Source organism: Parambassis ranga, chromosome 3, assembly GCF_900634625.1.
Source record: "Parambassis ranga chromosome 3, fParRan2.1, whole genome shotgun sequence".
In the NCBI taxonomy this organism is placed as follows: Eukaryota; Metazoa; Chordata; class Actinopteri; family Ambassidae; genus Parambassis; species Parambassis ranga.
In genome coordinates, this window is record NC_041024.1 from 10,443,022 (window position 1) to 10,467,443 (window position 24,422).

Consider the following 24,422-nt stretch of genomic DNA (forward strand, 5'->3'; position numbering starts at 1 on the left):
TGTAGTTTCTAAGATTAAACACCGGTTACATGAATGAAACTGTTTAATATTAATGACATCCGCACATGTGATTTGATTGGACCAATAGGCGCGTTGCGCGCTGAACCCTTGACCTTACTTCTACTTCCTGGTAGCCCGTGCGCAGTCTTCGTAAACCGTTCCGGCTAGTAGTCAAACATGGATGCGGAAGCGTTGAAGAGTTAGTTTTTCCTCTGTAAGCACGGGAATACAGTTTAAACCTGAACCGACTGTGACTGAGTGTAGTGTGACTGAAACCTACAAGTGAGCGCAGCTAACCTGCTGGGTCGGGTGTTTAAAGTCACCTTCGTGCTCAGACATATCAACACTTCGTTTGCTTCTGAAGACTTCCAGTGGTAAGTCTGTGTTTTATTCGTCTGCATAATCTGTAGTCATCTAATGCCTCTTATGGTACTGTTTATGTTCGTGTTTGTATGCATATGTGTGCATTTCTTGGCAAATTCTCCTGTTAGCCTAACGACCTATAGGCTACACAACTTAGAAATATTTCCTGTTTTCCTCCTGACCACAGATAAACAAACAAACAAACCATCGGTTATATTTGACTAATAATCTGCTGTCTTTCGATATAAGATCCTCTAACATCTAGCATTTGTCTGTAGTGGAAAGTGTGTTCTCCTTTGTCAACTAGTATAAATAGTTTAATAGTAAATAGTTTTTTATTGTTTTTTACTACTCTGAGTGGTTCTGATGTTGAGAACGGCTCTGAAAAATTATGGATTGTATAGATAGATAGATTCACCCTTTGTGAGGTCACCATAGGTTATTTGAAAGCTCTCTCTGAGGCCATCCTTAGCAAACAAAGAAGTGGAGTGAGGGTGGTGCTGGGGTGGTTTTTGATTTTAGTTCCATTCTCATGTGACTATTTGAACGACTATATCTGTAGCCACTTGGTGAAAACTGTAATATTTATAGCCAGTTTTTCTAATCTCCCACATGGATTACATAATCTCTGCATCGCACATAATAACCATAATGTACTGCAGCACCAGTGCACGGTTGCACTTACTATACTGGATATGCACATTTACATCCTGCATATGTTTAATTCAGAAAAGGAGCTGTGTTCTCTGATGGGAAGTCTGTAATGAAAAAAAAACAACTTTTGACCCAGTTTTCTCTTCATCAATTTAATACACCGTTATAAGACTTGTTCTGATGCTGCTTACCTGCTTAACCAATAACCCCCAGTGTGCTACCACAGTTCACCGACTCATTATCTGCATCAGCAACAAATATCTGTTCTGCCATTTTTTATCTCATTATAATATTTTAATTACTGCTGCCAGAAGGGACTGGGTCTTAATTACACCTCCTCAAAAGGATATGGTGTTTTTTTTTATTAAGAAACAGAAAGCAGCTTCAGGGCCTCAATCAGTCAGGTGGTGGAAGCAGTATTCTTATATCGTGTGCGTGTGTGTGTGTAGTCCCAGGTGTGGTTGTTGGTTCATTTGCAGGCTCTCTCAGGGGACAAGTCCCTCATGTCGCTTCGCCTATCAGACACTCCCCTCTGCCTTCATAAGCACACCTCCCTGCTGCCATCCTGCTCATTTTCACTGGTTAGCATTCATCTGACCTATGCTATTGTGAATATATTAACGATTGTATATGTTGGTGCATAAGTCTCACTTTACGCTGTACCCACATTCTACATTATTAGAGAAAAAAAATCCAGCACAGAGTTAAATGAACTGTGTTTTGCTGTGACTGTGTGTGATTCACATCCTGTCTCTGTTATAGAGGCCTTTGAGCAGGTAAGGTATGGCGGACATACTGATGATGTTTTAAAGACCTGTTAAACTGTTTTAACAATGACTCAGAAGCACCCACAGAGTTAATAAATAGTCAGTCCGCATCTGGAACACAGTCTGGATTGTAAAATGAAGCCAGACAGCACCGTTTCCTTTTTGTCAAAACACTTTAAAGATAAAGCTGCCTTATTTTATGTTTCTTTTTTCTTAGCTTAGTTAAATCATGGTGACATGACATCTTGTATTTTACCAGCAGGTCTGTCTGGCATTGATTGAATTAAAACAATGTCTCAGCTACATGATGTGGATCAGCACACACATGACAGATGGCATCTTGGGTTGCCAAGACAACTGAACCCTAATCCACCTCCCTCTTATCCCCTCTGCAATGGTGGAGGGGAGGGAAGGCGAGGGGGGGATAATTCAGCACGGCACCATGTGCTGTGTACCACTCAAATTGGTCCCCTGGGTCAAGAGGACCCAAGGCCCATCAGATGGGGACACACTTATTAGAGACTCACAAGTGTTTTATCATTCTGTCAGATTAAAGCAGATATTTTGAGGTGAAATGAGGTGCCTTCATTTAATTGAATATATTGTGTCTGTGCTGCTGTTGGCAAGATGTGTTTTTTTTATAATACAGTTATAATATTTTAGATCTTAGTCAGGTGTAAACATTGTTTTAGAGGTTATAGTTTAATTGTACAGGGTCAGGGTACTGGTCATGATGAACTAGACAGTTGTATAATGTTTATATTCTGTGGCATTGCAGGAATTTGATTAGAGCAAGCTGGTAATGGAGACAAAAACTGATTATAAGAAGCCTATGGGACATTTATGAGCCATGGACAGTGTAATGTAAAGATATTTTCATGTGGTTGTTTACACAAGTGATGCGTGTTGTAAAAACCATGTCTCTCTGACTCGTTCAGTCTAAAATATTTTCAAAAGTGATTTGAAAGGATTCCAAAAAAGGAAAGGGAGTTCCTTTTCTTAATCTCAAAGCAATTTAATGTGATGGAAAGCTTGTTATTGTGTCTGAATAGTGATCACAAGCATGTCTCATTGTCACAGCCTGTCGGCGGGTGTGTGGCTGTGCGATGTTCATATAAATGACTAATAAATAATATGTCAGCCAGTCTTGCACATGACAAATGAATGCGGGTTTCCTCAGCTCAGGCTGGCAGGCCAGGCGGTCAGTAGCTGCAGGGCAGACCTTTGCTTTAATTAAACTACCTGTCACACTGAAGCCTCTAAATGTGGAGCCAGTCTGGAAGCACAGCCAGGAAATTACTGTACTTTACCTCTGAGTTTGAAACATAAAAAACTGATTTATTTACGCTGTATATTTTTGCTATTTTCTATAGAAAATAAACCAGCATCAAAACCACAATGGTTTCTCTGAAGTGTTAACAAATGGACAGCAGAGGGCAGCATAGCAACTTGATCACAAGCCTTTGATACCAGACTAAAAAGATGAAAAGGGAGCCATGTTTACTTTTAATGGAGTAGGGCGCAGCCATTGTGTAGTGATTTCACATGTGTCTGCATTTAAAACAAATGCAGATAATCCAACATTGCGCAGGCTTCCTCCTGAAACCGCAAACAGCAAATGGACTTTCTTGTGGGAACAATAACGGACTCTGCTTTTTTGTACCTGTATGCCTATGTTGCTCCATGATTATCTGACAAAAGCCTAATGCACTTCAAAACCTTTAGGCAGACATGGAGAGGACTCAGCTCCACTGGCGGCTGGCTTGCTGTCATTCGTCTCTGTCACAGTGATTCCAATCACTTGGATTTTAACAAGATTACCAGAAGCGAGTGGAAGCAATGGAGTAGCACTGTAATGTAATTATCAAGTGATGGAGTGCCTGAAATGGCTGTATTATCACTGGCGAGTCGCTTAACCCCTGTCAACACATGAAAGATCGTACCCTCAGCCAGTCTTTGTGGGGTGATGAAAAAAGGTTTATCATGAGCATAATTAGATCTTAATGATTTTATTCTAATTTGCACAACAGAAGTCTTGTTTCTGTAAATTTGCTGTCTTGTAATTTCATAAGTCATAGTAGATTTCAGTAAAAAGAAATAAATGTGAACAAAAATCTTGCTCTTTCAGCCTCAGACCTTGTGGGCTTAGAGTGTCTCCTGACAACCATGTTTCTTTCTTTTGCCACTTCCTTTTTACAACATGTATCCCGGTCTCCATAGCAACTCGCCTCAGTTTCAGAAACATGGACAAAAGATGCATAGAAAAGAAAAATAGGCAAGGGCATACAGAAAAATACACACCTATTAATCAATACAACATGCAACCTCATACCCTTTTAGTATCAAACACACAGCAATGTGACTGTCAAGTGAGCACAAAAGGAAAAAAAGGTTTTGGTAGAAAAGTGGTTTTCTGTCCATTACAGCATTTGTTTATCGCGACATTAGTCCAGCCTAACAACTACTGAATAGAATAACTTTGTCTTTCATTTTGCATCATCTTAACTGTTTGTTACAGTCTGTGAAATGTGCCCTGCTTGGCTCTCTTACATCACCTCATATCATTTTCATTTTTGAGTCTTTCTGCTGGTTTAGGGCAAAATCTGCTATAATGCATGTGGACAAAATAGGATCTTATAAGATCACCTTTATTGTGTTCTTGTTCAGACATAATCATAGAACCTGATTGTACAGAATTTAAGATTTCAAAATTTTTATTACTGTTTGTTGTCATAGTATTTTTGTATCATATTTTAGCAGGCTTTATGGGCAAAAGTGTCGAGTACTTTATAGTGGTTTTAAACTGAGTATAAACTTTCTGGTTGTAGTTTACGTCTCTCAGCTCAAACTCCATTCTCACGTTTCAAGCTGCATGATGTTGGACTGTGAAGAATGGAAAGTGCAAATCAAACAGGCACTGCTGCCTATGTGGAACAGTCGGTTTCAGTTGTTGAACTAACTCCACATTATGAATCAGTGTACCTACAATGGCCTGTTAGCAATGGAGAAATAGAGGAAAGTTGATGATTCAACTCTGCATGAAGTAATTTTAGTGTCTAGTAATTATGCACCTGAAAAAAGAAACATTAAAACCTTAGAGTTGAACAGTTGTTTGGGCTGTTGCACTTGACTAGGCTGCAAAGTCTTGCATGTGTTTAAGATTGTGTGTAGGGCAGAGAATAAGGTGTGTAATGCCAAGTCTGTAGACTCTTGTTTGAGCAGCAGGGAGAGAGACTGACAGATGGACGTAGAGAGTGAGGGGATGAACATAAATGTTGCCCCTCTGCGGAGCAGTGGATTGACAGATTTACTGTGTGTACAAGCTACTTGTGCAGCAGTGGTCCGGACAGTGTGAAGGGAATGCCATTAAAATCAGCTTGTTTGTTTACAGTACAATACAATAGGTGCTGAGGTGAGTCTGTGTTTAATATGTCCATCATGACAGCTCAGCCAAATCTGGAAAACTTTGAGTTAATATGTTAGTGCAGCAGTTTAGTGGTTATAACCTGCCTCTGTGTGTTTAAGTGGCACATGTGTGTATGCGTGTGTGTGTGCAGAAAAACTTTTCAAAGGTGGACAGTGTCCGAGCGGTGTGACTCATCCAGTACATCATTCAGATGTAGCATCTCTGCAGTGTCTGAGTCACCATGCAGCAGTGACAGAGTGAGAAGCATGAGGGAGGAGGAGGAGAGAGCAGATAACAAAGGAAGCTGATATGATGAAAGAAAGATCATGACATTATCTTATCCTTTTCATCAGACTCCTTTCTACAGCCTTTAGTCTGAAAGGTTTTATCTAGTCGTGTGATTGATATTGTGTCAATCTAAAGCTTGTAGGAGGTAAAGCTTTTGTAGATGTTTCAGCAGGATGTGCTGAAAAGGGACACAAAGGTAGAGTGTTGGACTCACCTCTGTAGTGTTATTACTAAAAGTAGAACAAAAAAATTATTTGTATTTCTTTAGCTGAGTTGTATTTGAAAATGTTATGATTTTGTTTCCTTGGTTAGTTTCCTTGTCAATATGCAGCCTGAAACTACAATAAAATGTAATCAGTTTTGGTGTAATATTCCCACTTGTGACATAAAACTAGTTGTAGCCTCAGCTCTGTTGTCATGAAATATCAAGCTGCACATTTATTCCGTGATCTTTTCAGCTGAAATATCAGAGGCAGCTTCTCCTCTGTGTGTTTTGTTTATTGTCTGTCCCTTCTCTCCCACACACTCATCCCAAGGTGTCTGCTCTCACAGGCTCTCGGCTCTTAAAGGTACCGTGCATCAATATTTTATCACTGCGGCGACACAGAAGAGAAAAAAAAAAAATCCATTAGATGAATGCAAATGTGCGATCTGCCCAAATTCTCATTAAACATGTCTGCAGGAAGTCGGTAACGAAGAGTGAAATGAGAGGCTGTTTGGATTTTGTTTTTCAATTGAGGAGCAATTGTGTGGTGCCTCTTGTAAATGAGAAGTAATTGCAGGCAATTTTAAAGCAATTTCTAAGTAATGGGTAAATTGCAGGGTGTACAGAAAGGGGCTTGATGTTAAGCCATTCATACTGGCAATTATAGTAAATGCATGAGCATGAGATAATAAAAGACCTGCTTTAAAGATTGAGATTGTTTAACATGTTTTTGTCAGAGTTCTTAACATAAGTGAAAATGGACAGAGGGTGGTCTGCTTACTGCATTGAGCAGTGTTTGCTGAGCCGGCTCTCTAAATGCAGAACAAAAGGGCAGGCAGTGATGGTGTTGTCCTTGTGTTATCCCTCTTTGTAAGACCTCTCTATCTGATATGTCACATCAGTGTAACTAATGAAATCAGATGAACAAGAATTGGTGACAGCTTGAAATCAATACAGCATCAATGGAGCATAGACCTACAAGTTATGTGTATCTCTATAGCCTATAAGGTTATGCTGAATATTTTTAATATGAACACCAAATCAGTTTTAAATCACATAGCTTCTACAACATTTCTTTTATGTTTCCAGCAAACCTATTAGATATGAAAGCCCTCCCCCTCCTCACTTCTCACTTTTTAATGAGATTTGGAGCGTGTTTGTTACCCCACTGTGAAGCCATCGGTGACAGGCAAGAGGACAAAAGGAGGCCTGATGCTTGGGTTTTGGGAAATACCCCCCTTCTCCTCCTCCTCCTAAGCCAGACACACACACACATCTACTGCTAGCTCCCATCTGGTGATGGCACACTAAGAGGCAAGTCTGAATAAGAAGCTACAGATCATGCATGTCCGTGCACAGGCACACACACTTTAATCCAGGTACCTTAGCTGCATTCATTGAGGGAGAAAATGCCCTCCTCCATTTCCCTTTCTGCTCTATTCACCCGCTGCTCCTATCCTCTATTGAGCTCACACTGAAAAACTGCTCTGCTTTCTGTTTCTGTCCAAATATTATTTCACAACAAGGAGAAGAAAAACTGGCAGTAGCTCTTTAAGATAATTTAAAACATATTTTGCTAAACAACTATGTCACAAATCAGCATTTTTCTAAAGGTTTCTGTAAAAAAAATTCTACTGTTGAATGCATAACAAACAATAGAGGTCAGAAAGTGGTGCAGCCTTTTACGGTAAAAAAAGAGAAGGAAAAACAATACATGAAATACTTTGCAATCTGCCTCTGCACAGTCGGTGCATGTAATCTTGCATCACACAGCTGTGTTTTGTGTCTTTCTGTTTGTGCATGTGTGTGCATGATGTTAAAGGAGAGTTTCTGACTTCCTAATATTAGTGCCTCGCCCCAGAGGCTCCCCCTTGACAAGCTGATGACGCACTTCCCGACAAGGTGGTGAAAGGCATGGGAGGGGGGAAAAAAGGGGGTTGGTGGAGGTGAGAGGTGGGGTAACCAGCTAAATATATACTAGCTGTGTTGTTAGTGCTAAAGGCTGGCATGTGCAACCAATCATGCGTTCTGACCCATGCAGGAGGAGGATCTTACCGCTGTTTTCGAAACCAATCGCTGCTGATGCAGAGTCTACTGTGAATGTGTGTTTGTATAGAACTGCAGCTTATAGAAGAGGAATGTTTTGAGGTTTTGAATGCCGTTCCATATAGTTTTATGTCTGCATAATGCATGTCTATGTGCAGGTTGCTGAACACACCCTGTGGTTGCCTTATGCAATGATCCTTCATTGAGCACCATGGACAGCTCACATGTGGATGTGTGTGACTACAGAAAGCAAGAGAGGCTGCTTTAAGTTGTTTTACTGTTTTAACTCAAAACTTTTTTTTGGTTTGTCATTATATTCACACCATAAGCTCTTCAAATATATGCTATATAATGCTTTGTGATTTGTAGTGTTGTATCTTGCTTGGTCCCAAATCAATATCTCATCTAAAGAAATAGTTTTTCATCATCCTGTGAGCTGCTCACAGGCGCTGGAGGCACATTGTGCAAATCGGGAGCTTATTTATGTGCCACACATGATCTCAGGGGTCTGAACACAACATGCACACAGCCCTCCGAGTCATTAAAGAGTGATTTTGGCTTCCACTCCTCTTAGACCTCCCCCTACACCCCATCCCAAGGTCCCGTGAGGCCAAGGCAGCACCTGCCCCCACCCACATTTCGACAGCCATTTAAGATGATGAACATATGCGCACTCATTCTCTCAGTTTAGCATCCATGCTGTCAGACACACCCGCCCACATGCTGTAATTATATATATATATATGATGCAAGTGAAACAATAAAAAAAGAACATTTCAAGAGATGGGGGATGGCGTGATTCTGCACAACACTTGCATCAGCATGCAGACAGAAAACCTTTTTTCAAACCTTTTCAGTGATTTATTTATTTTGTAATTGGTGGATTGGTGGTCACAAAGGGTTATGGGTCACCTCCCTCACTTGTACTTGAAGGGGAGGAAGGTTCAGGTTGGTTGATTGTGAGAAAATACTATTTAGGCGTGACTGGTGACACGTTTATTGAGCCTGTCAACTTAACTCAAGCAGAGAGCTGAGCCAGGATGACACACACACACACACACACACACACAGACCATCTGATCCTGAAGTTGTGCATCAATCACACACTGATCTTTGTGTCACCTTGGGCTTTTGAGAGCTCCTGCAGAGTTGTTTGACGTCAGTGTTGTACTGAAAGAGGATGTGGTCTGAATTTTCCCTCACTAATACAGAGTGCAGCGGTCCATACAAAAAAAAAATCTTTGAAGATGAACACTGAGTTTTCCAATGAGCATATATACAAGTTAAAAATTATATAGGAGTTTGCTTATATTTGATACGGCTACTGTTATATCACTGGTGTGTACATACAAACACATTAAACAAATGGAAAATCTAGTATCAAATAGCAATTGCGGTGTATTCAAGCTGGATGATTCATGTTTCTATATCGCACTTGCATCAGCTACACATTGAACCTTATTGGCTTATGGTCTCGCTATACTGGGTACAGCATTTATATACACACGTTGCACACATGTGAACACAGAGAAACTTTCCTTCTTCACAAATGACTCTGCTGTGAAAACAAGATATGGGAATATTTCCATTAATTAAAAGAGAAAATGCTGTCTTATGCAATAACATCTCCTTGTTTATATTAATCAGATGATAGTTTGTACTCAAAAACATATTCTAGGATACAGATGTGTTTTTGCATCTGTTCATGAGCTCTAATATTAATACCATATAATTAAGAAAGTGGATGTAACAAAATGCTTTAGAATGATCCATTTTGCATTTTGCTTTTAGGTTCAAATTTGTGCATTTTTTTTCCTTGAGTAGAATAAATATCTAAAAATATACGCAAATACCTCTTTATTAGGGCATCTTTTGATGTGATGAAAGTTGCACTTATTGCTACCGATTAGCATCGGGCCATGAGAAATTTCCAATGTAGGCTGTGTTCCCGCTCTAATACCCACTCTAAAATACTGTTTAGTAGGCACCTAAAAAGAATTATGTATTATATCTCAATTTATCAGATCTAGTAGGCCAATGAAAAACCCAAATATTCTATCATGCCTGATTGTATTTTGAATTAAGAGGGCATTTGACCCATCTTTGTATCATTAAAATGACTTTGTTTCCTGCCTTCAGCCCAATAAAAGTTTGCAGAATGACAGAATATGTGTCATCTGACGGGTTTTCACATGCGTATCACAGACTTAATAGCTTCATGCTGACTTGCAGGGCTGCTTATAGGAGCAGGAGAAACCATAGAGAAATGATGCACATGCAAGAGGATGAGGCTGATTTTGATTAGAATATAAAATATTTATTCTTACGTTATTTATCTATGCTGCAGCTTAAGTGTTTTTTGGTTTGTTTTGTTTAGTTGGATCTCGTCATCTAAGTACTGTATGCGGAAGATTTGTGGGTAGAGGTCGAAGTTAGCTCTTAAGGCGAAATAACACCTCCAAATAGCTCAATAAGTGCTTCTCCTCCCTCTCATCTCCATTAAGAGGTTAGAACAGTCAATAGGTCCAGGCGAACACTGGGGACTGACCCTATTGATTTCACAGAGGGGGAAGGAGGACGGCCATTAACGGTGCACTTCCTGTGGCCTTGGTGGAACTGCTAAATCTCTGTTTAATAAAAAACCTACTATACTGATATTTTAAGAGTTTTTTTCCACTAAGTGTATAAATAAAACCATTGTAGTAATTTTTGCCTGGTAATCCACATTAAAGCATATTCACAAGAAAAAAAACAATTGTGGTTGATTGCAGCTCAGAAACATTGATTGAGTATTCAAATTTATTAGCCATATAAACATCATTAACATGAATGGAATATTGTCTTTATTTGGAATCAAACCAGAATGTTTTTTTTATATTTATCTTTATAAATAAAAAGATCTCCTTTGCATGAACATAGATGTTACAGTGGCCAAAGAAAGTAAGCCTAATAAAAATGCAAAAAAGGCCCCATTGTTAGCTTAATTAAAATGATCCTTTTATTCTCTTTTTATTGTTAAAAAATTGTAATTGTTGTGAAATCCACAACAACAAAAAATGTGCCAGTACATCAGATGGCCGTAGTTAAAGGTGTCCTCACAGGGCCAACACTGACGAAGTCTGTCAACAGAAAACCTGATTAATATACAAATCCCCCTCACATACATCCCCTTACCTAGGATTTAAAGCCCTAAACTTCACAAAGTGGAGACATTGAACTCACCAGTTAAACTTTTAAATAATGATAATAATATGTATTGACTATGCACGTGTGTCTTATAAATATTGTATGAGCATCTGATGAACTGGCTGTGCTTTTTCAGTAGTTGCAATATTCTTTAAATTAAAAGATGATTAAACAATATGGCAGAATGCTAATTGCAAATACTCCCAACTAGTCTTCTTTGTCATCCATAATGTAATACATGTAATAGTGTTTGCCAATAGTTTTCCCCCATGTATTTCAAAATGTTCCTCAGTTATCAACCCGATTTATTGAAATTAGGTCTGAACTGATTTTTGTGTCTGGAAAATGAAACATTTAGTGACATTTGGCAGCCGAAGAAGCTTCAGGAAATGGTAGAGAAGAAAGAGAGAAACAGCCAAAATCACTTTGTCATAAAACAACACGTGTATCATTAACTGACTTATATTCTCTTCTTTGTTGCCAGCACAAATACTCAGGACACACTCAGATTTGTTTCTTTTTTTATATCAAAAAAAGATATAGAGTATTTCATTTTGACATCAACAAACCTCTCAATTTACACAGCAACAGAAGCCATAGAATCACACTGTAACTTCAGAGGCACAAAAACAGGAAAACTTCTCACTATTTCAGGTTGCACATTTGTCACTTTTCAAAATCACACATTTGGATTTCATCCTTAATGTCAATGTATATTGTGGCAATAAAATCTGAGTTGTAAGGGTAGCTGTGCGGAAGGGGTGGGGGTGTGGGAGGGGTGGGGGTGTACATGTGGTTAATTAGGGCAATGGGGGTCCAGCCACTGAATGAAAGACATTAATCCAACTAAATGCTCAGGAAAGAGAGAGACGGAGTGAGAGAAAGCAATAGACAGAGAGAGCGGAAGGAACAACAGCACACTGTCAGTGTGGACCACACCTAAAAAACAAGACACACAAACAAGAAGAGCAACCGCTTTCAGGCAGAGCTCCTGTATCATTCTCATCTGGTGAGCAGCCCAGTCACAAAATCCTTGCACTTACTTGTTGCCAAAGATGTTTGTGCTGGACTCTATTACTATATTTTTATACAAGTATTTCTATTTTTTCTTCTTTACAAGTGTTTTTTTTCTACATTTGTTATCACAAAAAACACGACTTTTGAACAAATGCATAAAAACAGTTACATAATGACTGTTCATGTGGTTTGACCAGAACTGTTACTATGGATTTATTGCTTTGTACACTGAGTGATGTTTGGTGCCACCTGCACATGGCAGGTCCAAAATACTGGAACCTCGCTGCTGATGGTCTGTGCTTCCTTCAAAATAATCAGACTTCCAGCTAAAACCCAGCTCTGTGTTCCTCCTTTGGTAAATTGTGCAAAGAAATTGAAGCATCAGTAACAGTTTCTGAGACAAAAACGGCAAAGTTTAAAAGAAACAGAAACATTAAAAAAAGGGACATACTACAAATTCCACATTGTTCCATGCATAAATACACATCCACACACACGTCTACATTGTGAAGTGCTGACTTGAGGTCTCCACAGACACAGTGACAACATAAAGAAACTTGGCCCCCTTCAGACCTTGCCAGTGTGAGTGCAGAATGAAGACAAACATGTGGTTCTGGTCGGTGTTGTTTGTTCTTTTTAGAAGGCTAAAACACTTTCACAAGCAGATTTTTTTTTTTTAATGAATAAGGGCAGGTCCTCCTTCCTTAAACGCCTCATCTCACTCCCATTCTGTAGTAGAATTAGACAAATATCCAAATGGCTCTCACAAATGAATTCCCCTCCCACCATATCTCCTCTGTAACTTGAAATAGAACTCTTCTCTTTTGGCGACTTTTATGTGTAGTGTACATACGTGTAAACATCCAGGTGCTTTACTGTTATTTCACCATTTAAGTTTTTAATTTTCAATGTTCAGAACACCTATTGTGTCTGTCTTTTCTCACTGTAAGCAATAGTGCTAGTCTAACTGGTTGACTCTTTAGTTTTACCCATAAAACCCATCTCAGTATTTTTCTTTATTTTAATGACCGTGCTGTTCTCACTTACTAGCTGACATTTCCCTTTAGTTTTAAATACCTGGAAAACGCATATAGTTGTATTGTTTACCACTTAAAATGATGAAACTATTCTAACATGGCTACAGTGCTTCCCTCATTTGTTTTTATTTGGCTACACTGCCATTTTCACTTGTTACTTACTTACATCTTACTTTAGGTTTTGAAGCCCAGTCTTTCTATTGCTTCAAACAACAATGCTATTCTCACTGGTGTGAAATTGGAAGCTGTGCTAGTCTTACAGGTTTAGATTGTTGTTTAAAATGCCCAGAAAACATATCATCTTTCTCTTCTACCACAATATTGCTATTTTCACTATTTTTAAGTGGGCTGTAATTCTTAAGAGCTGGCTTTTTAAGTTCCTCTTCCTTTGGTATTCACATGTAAATTTTTTTGGCCTTAAGACCCAGTGAGAATAGCACAGATGCACAATATGTGTTTGAGGATTGTATTGTCACTATACTGAGTTGTTGAGTGACAAACATAGACATATAACGTAGTTATAGCTATAAACATTATGTATTAACATTTATAAATATTATTATTCTTTTTCATAAACTGTTCTATTATAGTAATGGACTATCATACTGATTTTGGTTTGTCCACAAAGCATTGCACAAACCCTTAATATTGTACTCTAGCATGAACTATAGTTATTATAATTTATCTATAATATCTTTTTTTGAGACCAATGCATTGGTACAACTAGACTTTTTCCGTATTATATTAATAAGAATGGGTTTAGTCCTGCACTACACTGCTGAGATGTGTTGGGCTGCAAAGAAAAACAGATCCTCAAATCCAACACAGTTACGAAGTGGATTACAGGTATCAATCATCTGACAGACATTTTTGACCTTTTTATGTGTATAACCAGACGGTCATCACGCGTTGTTATGCTACTTAGCAAAATCTCCACACCATGTAGTCACTTACATATTCAGGACTAAGATTTACACACACAGAGAGAAGCCAGTGATGAAAAAACAAAAATAACCATATTGTGCATTTAAAGGACACACTAATCTTGAGTGCATTCAGGAGAGTTACAGTACAATCTACAGAGTGTCTACTTTGCTCACAATGCTGTGCAGTGACATGTATACACTGAAATGGCTGGCCTCTAGGACATTGAACTGTACTGTTAATTTAATAGATAAGGGGTCAGTTCTGATGGGCAGCTTCTATGTCATCCTACAGGCTTCAGTACGATCAGGAAGCCTCGGCAGATGGTATGAAAATGTACACACAATTGCACTCCAAATAAATATATCTATTACCAATATGCATAATAATACATTTACAGACTGCCAATTTGATATGTTACACCTCTATTAATCAAATATTTTAGATTTTTTAATGTTTAATAATTTTACATTAACTTGATATTTTTTTAGATCTTTTTTGTGCAAACAATACAACAATGGATTGTAGCTTTTCTCATTTGTTGATATTTTTATGACTAAAACTGATGCACACTCAGCAAAATAAGTCTACTCATGTGTTGGTGAATGCGTGTTTGGTCTAGGAGTATCCGTCATCCTGCCTGTATCCATAGCCTCCTCCTTGTGCTTCTTCTTGGACGTACTCCTCCGTTTTCTCCCAGCTGGCAGCCCACCCTCCGTTCACCTGCGTTGTCGCGCCGTATGTCTTAGCCGGACCACCAAAAGCACCGTAACTCTGAGTGATGTCGCCTGTTTCTTCTGCTAGCTCGTCCTCATCGATGAAGCCACACTTCTCCTCGCTGGTCAGTTCTGGGTCGGCCCAGGGCTGTTTTTCTCCCGATGCAAAGAGCCCATAGAAGATCACGCCCCCGTAATGCACCAGAGAAGCTATCAGGAACACATACTGCCACTCCTCCCGTGTCTAAATGGGGAAAGCAATACAACGTCGGCATCATTACCAATTTCATGTTGTTTATATAAAAAAAGATTTTAGGTTAGCAGGTGAGGAAATGTGACGCTTCCAAGCATCACAATTGTTACTTTCTGTAAACCTCCAGCTAAATGTGTGTTACGTCATTATCCTTGGACATTGTAACTTCTTTCACATAGAAAATGATTGAATCTTTAATGCTATCATGTTTGGAGGAATAGGCCTTACCTTGTTCTTTGTCATAGCACCAACAATCAGTGGGCACACCATCCCAGACAGGGTACCCACACCATTGGAGATGCCCATTAGGATACTGGCATAACGTGGAGCAATATCCAGGTGGTTAACGTTAAAGCCTGATGGGACGAATGAAAAACTGATTAAACCATTTCTGATGTTTGGCAAGCAGAGCAGCGCCTGTTAACCAGATTTAGATTCTGCACTAAAGGGGACAGCATGACAGTATGTATGTAGGTGAATATAAGCAACAGAAGGACACAGTTGTAGACAAAGGCACTACAAATGGTAACCATCTTGTTGCAGAAACAGGCATCAACTCGCCACACATCCTGCTCCTCCTCCCCCTCCACTTTGCCTGGCTGAATGAGTAAGTGTCCTTGTGAGCTGCTGCACACTGCCTGCCTGGCAAATCCCCCCGAGACAGCTAGCACTGAATTATTAAACACTCCAGGAGAAAAGCTTGAGAACAACAGGCAAGAAACTGATTTTGCGCACAGTCACTGATCTCTGCATCCTTTATTAGCATAAACAGCAGGTCTCTTGAATAAATGGCAAAAAAAAAGCTGGATGCAAAGACCAGTGATGTTGCAATATCAGATTTATAAAGTTTTACCATTACACTGATCAAGCAAAATGATGAGGAGAAGAGGGAGGCAGCTAATTGGCTCTGTCCACAGATCTATTTTACCCAAGGGTTAAATGCAAGGCAATGCACTTACTTTATAGAAACAGTCATGGAAACGAGGCTAATTGGCTGAACAAGTTTCTTTAGACAATTTTACTGTCAACATATTGATTGCGCAATCAAGTAGTTTTTTTTTAGCCTGTTAGCTAATTGACTTTTGGCACATAATACAGTGTTTTAAAACAACCACAAACATCTAAAACGCCATCTTAATTTCTTTATATTCTGATTTAACTTCAAGCATGCTTACTTATACTGACCTGATATAGCAAATCCACTGAATCCCACTGCCAGCACCAGGAAGGAGATCGCCACCCCTTTACTGTGGGAATATCCTACCACAAGCAGCAATGTGGCTTCCATGCCAAATCCTAGCAGAGAGAGACAGCAGGTCACACACACACAAGCACACATAAAGCCCACGGGCTGTTGGTCATCATGGCCAATTGAATTAAGCGTTATACGCGGTCTGCACTCAATTACGTAAGTGAGAGATATGAAATCAATGTCACAATCAGTCAGAGTCAACTTGTGTACTGAAGAATTGAACCAATAGATTTTTAGAAAAAATATAAAGTCTCTTAAACCCATCTGGCAGTGAAGACAAAAAAACGACAGTATGGATCCAACGCCATGAAAGTAAGGGTGCAGGGAGAGGTGTGAAAATGTTTCATTTCATCCTCGCCTCAGAGTTCTCACCTCCACAGTTCATGATTTTCCTGACAGTGGTAGTTGACAGGATGTTCTTGCTGCGCAGGTAGTCGGCCAGCTGGCCACCAAAGGGCACAATGATGGTCATCACCAGGTGGGGGAGGGCAGACAGTATGCCAACCTACAGCCACCCAAACAAAACCAACCAAATCAGCTGCAGTTTAGAGAAAGCTTGTACTTATTTTTCCTTATTTTATTTACTATCAATTAATATATTGTGATGGAGGCCTACATTATCACAGATTATTGTTCTATAGTAAGAACAATGTGGTACTGTTTCCACAGGACAGAAAAAAAAAACATTGTTGTAAATTTTGTTTGGCCACAGTTGTGCAGTGAACTTCTGGCTCCACTGGCGGTGAAGTTGATGTCACACATTCCTTATTCCCTGCCTCACTCTTGTCAGACCTTAATATCTGATATAATAAAACAGAAATGGGCCATATTAATGTAATTCTATTCCAAATGATTCACCTTTTTGTGTGAAAATGTCTAATGTATAATAGGCAACACAGACGATTCTTCTAAAATAACATAACCTTTCACATCCATTGTGAACTGATTGTACCCTATTATGCAATGTATCAATACATCAGAAAGAACCGCTGGCTACCAATTGCACTGACAATTGATTCCTGACAGTGAGGCTAAATGTCACATGCTTTGTAACATCTGACTCTAAAACACTACAGTTGTTTTTTTTTCCATAACCTATTCGATCTGTCTTTCATTGATCCTTCTTTCATGCTGCATGTTTGCCAGATGTCCACTGACTTGTGTTTTGAGCTCACCTTGCTGATCTCAAAGCCAAACACTTCCTCAAAATAAGCAGGCTGGCTAATCAACAGCAGGTAGAACGTCCAGCTCCTGCAGAAGTTGGCCACAATGATTGCATAGACAGGCATAGAGGTGAAGAACTTCTTCCAGGGTGTCTTATATTTCTGAAGCAGATTATGACAAAGAATTTATGCAGGTGTTTGTATTTATTGTTTTATAGTTTATCAACTGCAGATTGACCCGCTCACCTCTGCAGGACCCGTTAGCTTGAAACTCTCTCCAATGCTCTCCTCAATGTAGCAGCGTTCTTCATCAGTGATGGATGGATGTTCAGCAGGGCTCTCATAAGACACAAGGATCCAGAACATGTACCAGAAGATGCCAAAGCACCCTACGTATTACAGACAGACAGAAATACAGATGTAGCTAATTTGACCTCGGCAGTAAGCTCATGCAAACATTTTTGCAGGCCAATCTTTCCAAAAATGACTGAGAGAATAAAACTGAGTTGGGAAAGCCAACTGTATCCACTCCAGAGAGAAAGACAGAGGGGGGTTATTTATTGACACACCAAAACATCGAGGGGGAGGAAATCAATACACAGTCTGCCTGGATAAATCCATTTGACTTTCCCTGGACACTCTTTACGTCAAACTGTTGAGGCTTAACAACATTTCATCTCATAATTATACTTTTCCTTCTTGTTGTCCAATGACACACATGCATCATATATACATGCTCTTATTTATCCATCTTACCGTAGACATAGAACACTGAGGACCATCCTGAATACTGAACCAAGATCCCAGCCAGTGGCATTGCAATCACAGCACCAGCATAAGAGCCTGTCAGACAGACAGTATTTTAGCATGCAATATGTGCATTGTGAACTTTGTAGTGAAGACAGTGAGGAATAATAATATGCTTACCACAGAATGAGATGGTGGCCAGGCGACTCCTTTCTAGTGGAGGAGCCCATTTACTCCAGATTCCATGACAGGCTGGGTAGGTTACTCCCTGACAACACACAACAACAGTCTAGATACTGATGGAAACACAGCTTCAGCCTTTATTGTTTTGAAAATCTTGCCAGTCTGTATACTCATTGTATGATATGCATACATTTGTCTGCTGTGTATGGTTCCTGCCAATAAAGCTGTCAACAAGTGTTCAGTACTCCATCCGACTGACAGCTATTTGATACCATAGCTAAAAAAATTAACATTTTCCCCCTTGTAATTACCATGAACAAACCACACTGTGCCTTGAGCAAAGAGGACCTGATGAGCTGTTCATGGAGCAAAGCATGCCTGTAGATATTACATGTTCATCAGCCACTAATTTGAACAATCTGTGCGGATGCAAAACCCAATTTGCTGGGACTTTCTCACAGTGCAGTGTCACTGTGTAAAGGACAAAATATTCAATTGTTATTTATTCTTGACATCTAAGCTATTAGACCTTTGGTAAACATGGACTTTAGCACAATCTGACGACAGGCCTGAAATGTCTGATAAAATCATAATTTGTTACACAGTACCATAGTGTAGTAGTGGCTTTCTGGGCTTTTCCACTACAATGGTCAAATTTCATCAACATGCCAACATTTATTACACAGCAGGCAAAGTTCTAGGATTTCACTATGGAGCCAGAGGATCGTGTGCTCAAGCATATCAGCATTTTCCTTCTCATTCATGCATAACAGAAGCACTTTGTTATTGTGTATCCATTATACACAGTGTGATAGTAAAAAAAAAAAAGGCTGGACCAGCTGTAGTGGACTGGATCAATACTGCTCTGTTTCCTCTGGCTGATTATTTGGTACACATTTCTCTCTTCTGTGTTTTCCCTTTTAACAATGCATCCCTCAGATATGACACTTGCACAATGCAATACTTGTCTACAAGCAACAATTTTATTGTAGGAAAAAAAGCACTATAATATACCGTTAACATTTTCTTACCTCCACAAGCCCTTGTAATATCCTGACAAAAATGACACACCCATAATGGACTCGTGCAGCCGATGGGATGAACATGTTAAGAGTTGAGGTGAGGACAATGGCTCCACCGAATACCCTGAAAACATTAGGATTTGATACAGTTGGCACTTCTGGTCATATCTGAACATTATAACACATTTTAGCTCGATTGATGAAGATGAGGGCAATTTTATTTTACGTTTATGTACATTTTACAATATTTGACTGAAATCATGTTGTCTAAATGTATTTAGTTTTCATCTTACTTTAAAAAGCACAGATATTTGTCACATAGAGCACGTATATGTGTGAGACGCCTTCTCGGTTCTGATAGGTTCTTCACCACACGCGCTTTTTTCACGTCAGAGGAATAAATATTTTATTAAGCAGCAACGCCCCATTAACACTTACGTCTGTGTCGCTTGGCAACAGCCTTCACTATTCAAGAAATATGTTTCTTTCCATGAAGAATGACATTTAATTTTTTAATTTAATACACTGGTAAGAAAAGAAGACAGTTTATTAATATTAGACTTAAATATCTGTTATTAAAAAAAGAATATAGGCCCAGTCTGATAAAAATGGCTAGCACTGACAATTCTTGCAGTTTATGAGGCTTTTTTAGGTAAAATGGAAAGAAAGAAATAACAAAGGCCTTCGTGCTGTATTTATTTTTTCGCCCTTTTTTCCCCAGTGAGGGAACAGGTGACGAACTGAAGCGAGGCCATCCATAAACACAGAGCTAGTTCTTATTTCTGTCACGTCCTCCCGCCCCTCTCATCTGCACGTGGGGGGGCAAGCCCTAATCCGATAGAGACTACTGTTGGGCACGAGACCAATTGGTTCGATTACATTCATGTGTCAATCAACAGAATAGGAAGCCAACGATATAGAGGGGGAGAGAGAATTTAAACAGGGATGCACCAACATTAAAATTGGTATAGCTACAATTGTAATTGTATTACAGTCTGTGTATTTTTTCGATAATTATTGTGTAGATAATGAATATGTTTTCTTTTAAAACATGTGTTTGGGCCTCTGCTGAGCTATAAGCACATATCCTTATCTTTTATCCCAATAACGATTACAAAGATGGTCCCAGATAATTACACTGTCTGTAACATAACGTCATTATAGTGAGTGACGCATTGGCAGTGCTCATGTGAATTAAAGCCTTTGGCGACCAGACCGGGTCTGGTCTCCATGCCCTGAGAGAGCGACAGATTAAACCCGGCTCCCCCCAGGGAGCTCATTAACAGGTGGCAGAAAGCCCTGACACCGGGAGTCACGGGCCTGCCAGCCCGGTATCCCTACTGCTCTGCATCACTTCAGAGCGGCACACTGCTGCCTTCATGTAGCCTGTAGCTGCTCATCCGTTTCACTGCTCAAACAGGAGGAAATAATGGCGCCTTAGCTCTGTGTTCTTATTTATTTAATTTCATGCCAGTATCCATGTGCAGATTTTTGTTTCAGATACATCAATATATCAAACATTTTGAGAGTGCGCCAGGGGAGCTGCTCAGTCATTTTTTTCATCAGTAAGCCAAGAATCATAGCGACCTCAATATTTCAGTTGCCAAGTGAATGTATCCCGGCTGTGCGCTGCGTTTATGGTAATTCAGTGGCAGTGCCGCCTACCTGTTTGCTGCCAGCCGGGAGGATATGTATCCTCCCGGGATTTGTGTCACGATGTAGCCCCAGAAAAAAGATCCGTGAATCATTCCCACTGTCTCTGGATCCCAGTTGAACTTGGCTTTCTGGAAAGCATTAAAATACAGAAAAAAAATGAACAAAAGCGATGAACAAAAAAGGTGACATTAAACGAGTATCTATTGCTTTTAATGGAGAAGTAAACGAATTTATCAAACGAAGGGCTTTGTGTAAATTAAGGCCTGCCACGTTTATTTGAATTTGGTGACCTTGATCTGATCCCCTGTGTTTATTGCTGTATCAGAATACATACATAAATAATCAAACTGCTGCATAGATGCCTAGATGAGGCCTACTTTTAAATATGTGTGTCATTTGCACGAATTTGGCTTTTGTTAAAATGCGCGTTTTTAAATAAATTCCTGCTTAGACGCTACATTTCTACATGATGAAATTTAAAACCAAAATAAACAAATAATAATAAACATACTTAATATGCTCAGAAGTATGGCCACAATAATGATTGATTGTCATCATAACCTAAACAGGATCAGCTCACTTTAAAATATGCAGGTACCTGTTAAAAATGGCGCACAAATCTCTCTCTCTTTAATATGGAGAGGGCTCATCGATCATGATTTTTAGAACTGCTTTTAGTTTTTTTAAATGGTTTAATGGTCTTATATGGGAGCAGTAGGCCTCATAGTCACACACAGAGTAATTCATTTTTCCCATTTTTTTCCCCTCTCTTTGCAGACAAAATCAGAATCAGGTGTCCTGCGTCTTGTGGCACGCAATCCGCCTTCATTAACGTGCTTTCTGCGTTTTGCCACACCTCTTTAATGATGATCTTGCCGTTCTGGTGGATGGTGCTGTTGTTGACCATGCCCACTATGGCCACGCCCAGGTTACATCTGATACCGAAGGAGATGCAGAAACCCAGGCCGCTCATGATGGCGATGATGTAGCGTTGAGGCAAGCCGAAGCACGTGCAGTTGCACAGCGGGGGTTTCTTCTCCGCGGCCTCCCGTGGCCTCCCATCCTCCGTCAGCTCGATCACCTCCCCGGTTTTCTGCCTCCTCTCCATCACCCTGCAACAGCCAGGTGAGGATAGTACTGTCTACTCAGCCCCATGAGAAAATCAACATTACAAATATGTGGTGATTGTGCTGAAAAATAAATGTTTAAATAAACATAGTTTACAGTAGGCCATTTTGTTTCCATAGTTTTTATAATGGGCGTGGAGCTTGGGTAAATCTGGATGGTGAGGCTCCTCTACTGTATTTTCTTAATGGAAAGGACAAGATTCAGGTCAGTTGACCCCCCAAAAAACAAAAAAGAAATATAAAGGCCAACGTACATTCATCAGCTGTTGGTCTTTATAAAAATATAAAACTAAGTTCAGCATAGAGATGAAAACAGAGCAGCTTGTCCCTGACTGTACCGCATTGCAGCAGCGCGCTCACTTTCACACTCATTAGCATTCAGAGACAGAGCAGCAGCTCCGGCTTGCAGACACACACACACACACACACACACTGTGTCTGTGGGCTTTCCTCAGACTGTTTTTTTTCTTTCCAGGAACATCAGAAATTTGACTGGAAAATGATGAGAAATCTAAACATCTAAATGCACAAAACTAAACCACATCCATCAATTCAGACTAATTTAAACTAGGTAAACGAAATAACCTACAATAAAATTAAAGGCCTGCTTTTTGTAGGCAACGCCTCAGAAGATAGAAGAGCTAATTCTGCTTTTTCTCTTCAACATTTTAGACAAATGTAACACAACCAATGCCGCACTAAATCTGGAATACAGGATGAATTAACAGGGAGCAGCATTTACCTAAACAAGACTAAAATGCGTTTAAAATGTGTTTATTCAACAACAGCATAAAATATGTAAAAGATAGCAGAGTCCTGGTTATAAACGCGTGTGCTTTGGTTGGTCTATCACTTGGTGCGTCACTGCTTTCAGATATGATATGATATGAATTACAAATTGTGAATGAATCCCCCCAATTTTTTGCGCGTGGCCCTCGCATCCTGTGTAACCTGTCTGCCAATGAGATTCATGTGCAGGCCCCTGCATAAGGATCCAGTGGCATCCAAACCCTTGCCAACACACGCACGCACGCACACACACGCACATTTGATTACATAATTTTCTTCTCACGTCTAGAGGCGTGACTAGACATCTCTGTAAGTTGTAAAACAGTTTTAGGTGGCCCGTGGACACACACACACACACGCACAGTCGTGTCTGGATAAAATCCAGCACGCAAATAATCACCAGGTAATTCCCACAATAGAGGAAAAAAAAGTCTGTCCTTACTTGTACACATGGCCCAGGGTCTTCCCCGCGAATTCCTTCATCCCAGCCGCGGCTTTCGTCTTCACGGACTCCATTTCCAGTTTCTGTGTGTAGGCCCGTTTTCTTAATATTATTTTACTGCTTATGCGTCATGTTAGAGCGCAGGATGGCCGACCGCTGCGGTTACACCGAAAAACAACAAACGAAGTTGTAAGAAATCTGAGCCCAGAGAGGCGACGATCCAGCAAACGAATCAAATTCTCAGCGCCGAAGTGCTAAAGTGAAAACACATTCGCGTAAAAAAAAAAAGAGAGAGGGGGGAAATCAAACGAGCTGCGCGCCCTCATCCACCACCAACTCATCTCCTGCCTGGCGTACAGTAGCCAAGTGCCATCACGACGAGTGAAATCGATAGGCAGCGGATCGTAGAGAGATATGGATCTGTGCTCGCAATAAAACGAAAGAGAGCTAATGACAGGAAAAAAATAAAAAAATATATATACGAGTCAAAGTTCAGAACGCAGAAGTGGGTGTTTGGAGTGGCTTCAATAAATCAAAGAGGGAGTGAGGCTGTATCGTGTCTCCTGTGGTGAGCGCAGGTTCATCTGACGTCGTGTTCAGCACCGAGGTCAGCGACAGCAGCTCCACGTCCAACATCTGGCCAGCTGCTCAGTGCAAAAGAAGGTCAGACCAAAAATGCCACATTATCGGACTTAATTATGAGTCCGTTTTTCGGAATACGTGAGTATAATATAACAGAAAAGATAGAAAACGTTTACAGCTTAATTCATTACTTTATTTTGCTGTCTAAATGATTTGAGACAAAGCAAAACTGGATTTCGATTGTATATGTTATAATTTTTGGGTTTTATGCGTAAAGAACGCACCGAAATAAAGACAGTAACCCCAGATATGAAAGCTGCACTTCTCCTGAGGGCGGTGCTATGAAAAAATCCTACCCCTCCTCTCCTAGCCCCCCCCCCCCCAACCCCGCCGCACAATCTTCTCTTCCTGATGTAGGAATTCATCAATAATTTAAGCGTCTCCCATCTTTCCATCCTCCCGACAACCACATCTTACCACAGAAGCATGAGCATTTTGTCTTTCAAGCACATTTCTGAAAATAAACAACATACAGCACAATAAGAAATACATAGAGTCGTGCAGGCTGTGTTAATCAAATTACAAACAATAATGATA

The 24,422-nt window shown here is 39.9% G+C and overlaps 1 protein-coding gene across 1 annotated transcript; it reads right to left on the minus strand.

Annotated features, from left to right (window-relative positions):
* Nucleotides 1-11,639: 11,639 nt before the first annotated feature.
* Nucleotides 11,640-23,478, minus strand: slc17a6b (solute carrier family 17 member 6b). The gene is made up of 12 exons (XM_028401230.1): nt 23,244-23,478; nt 21,742-21,997; nt 20,895-21,013; nt 19,239-19,353; nt 18,205-18,292; nt 18,034-18,120; nt 17,524-17,666; nt 17,290-17,439; nt 16,487-16,619; nt 16,048-16,158; nt 15,091-15,218; nt 11,640-14,853 (listed from the first exon to the last, which is right to left on the minus strand). The coding sequence occupies exons 1-12, from the start codon at nt 23,315-23,317 to the stop codon at nt 14,512-14,514; spliced, it is 1,746 nt and encodes a 581-aa protein (XP_028257031.1). The 5' UTR covers nt 23,318-23,478; the 3' UTR covers nt 11,640-14,511.
* Nucleotides 23,479-24,422: the final 944 nt, after the last annotated feature.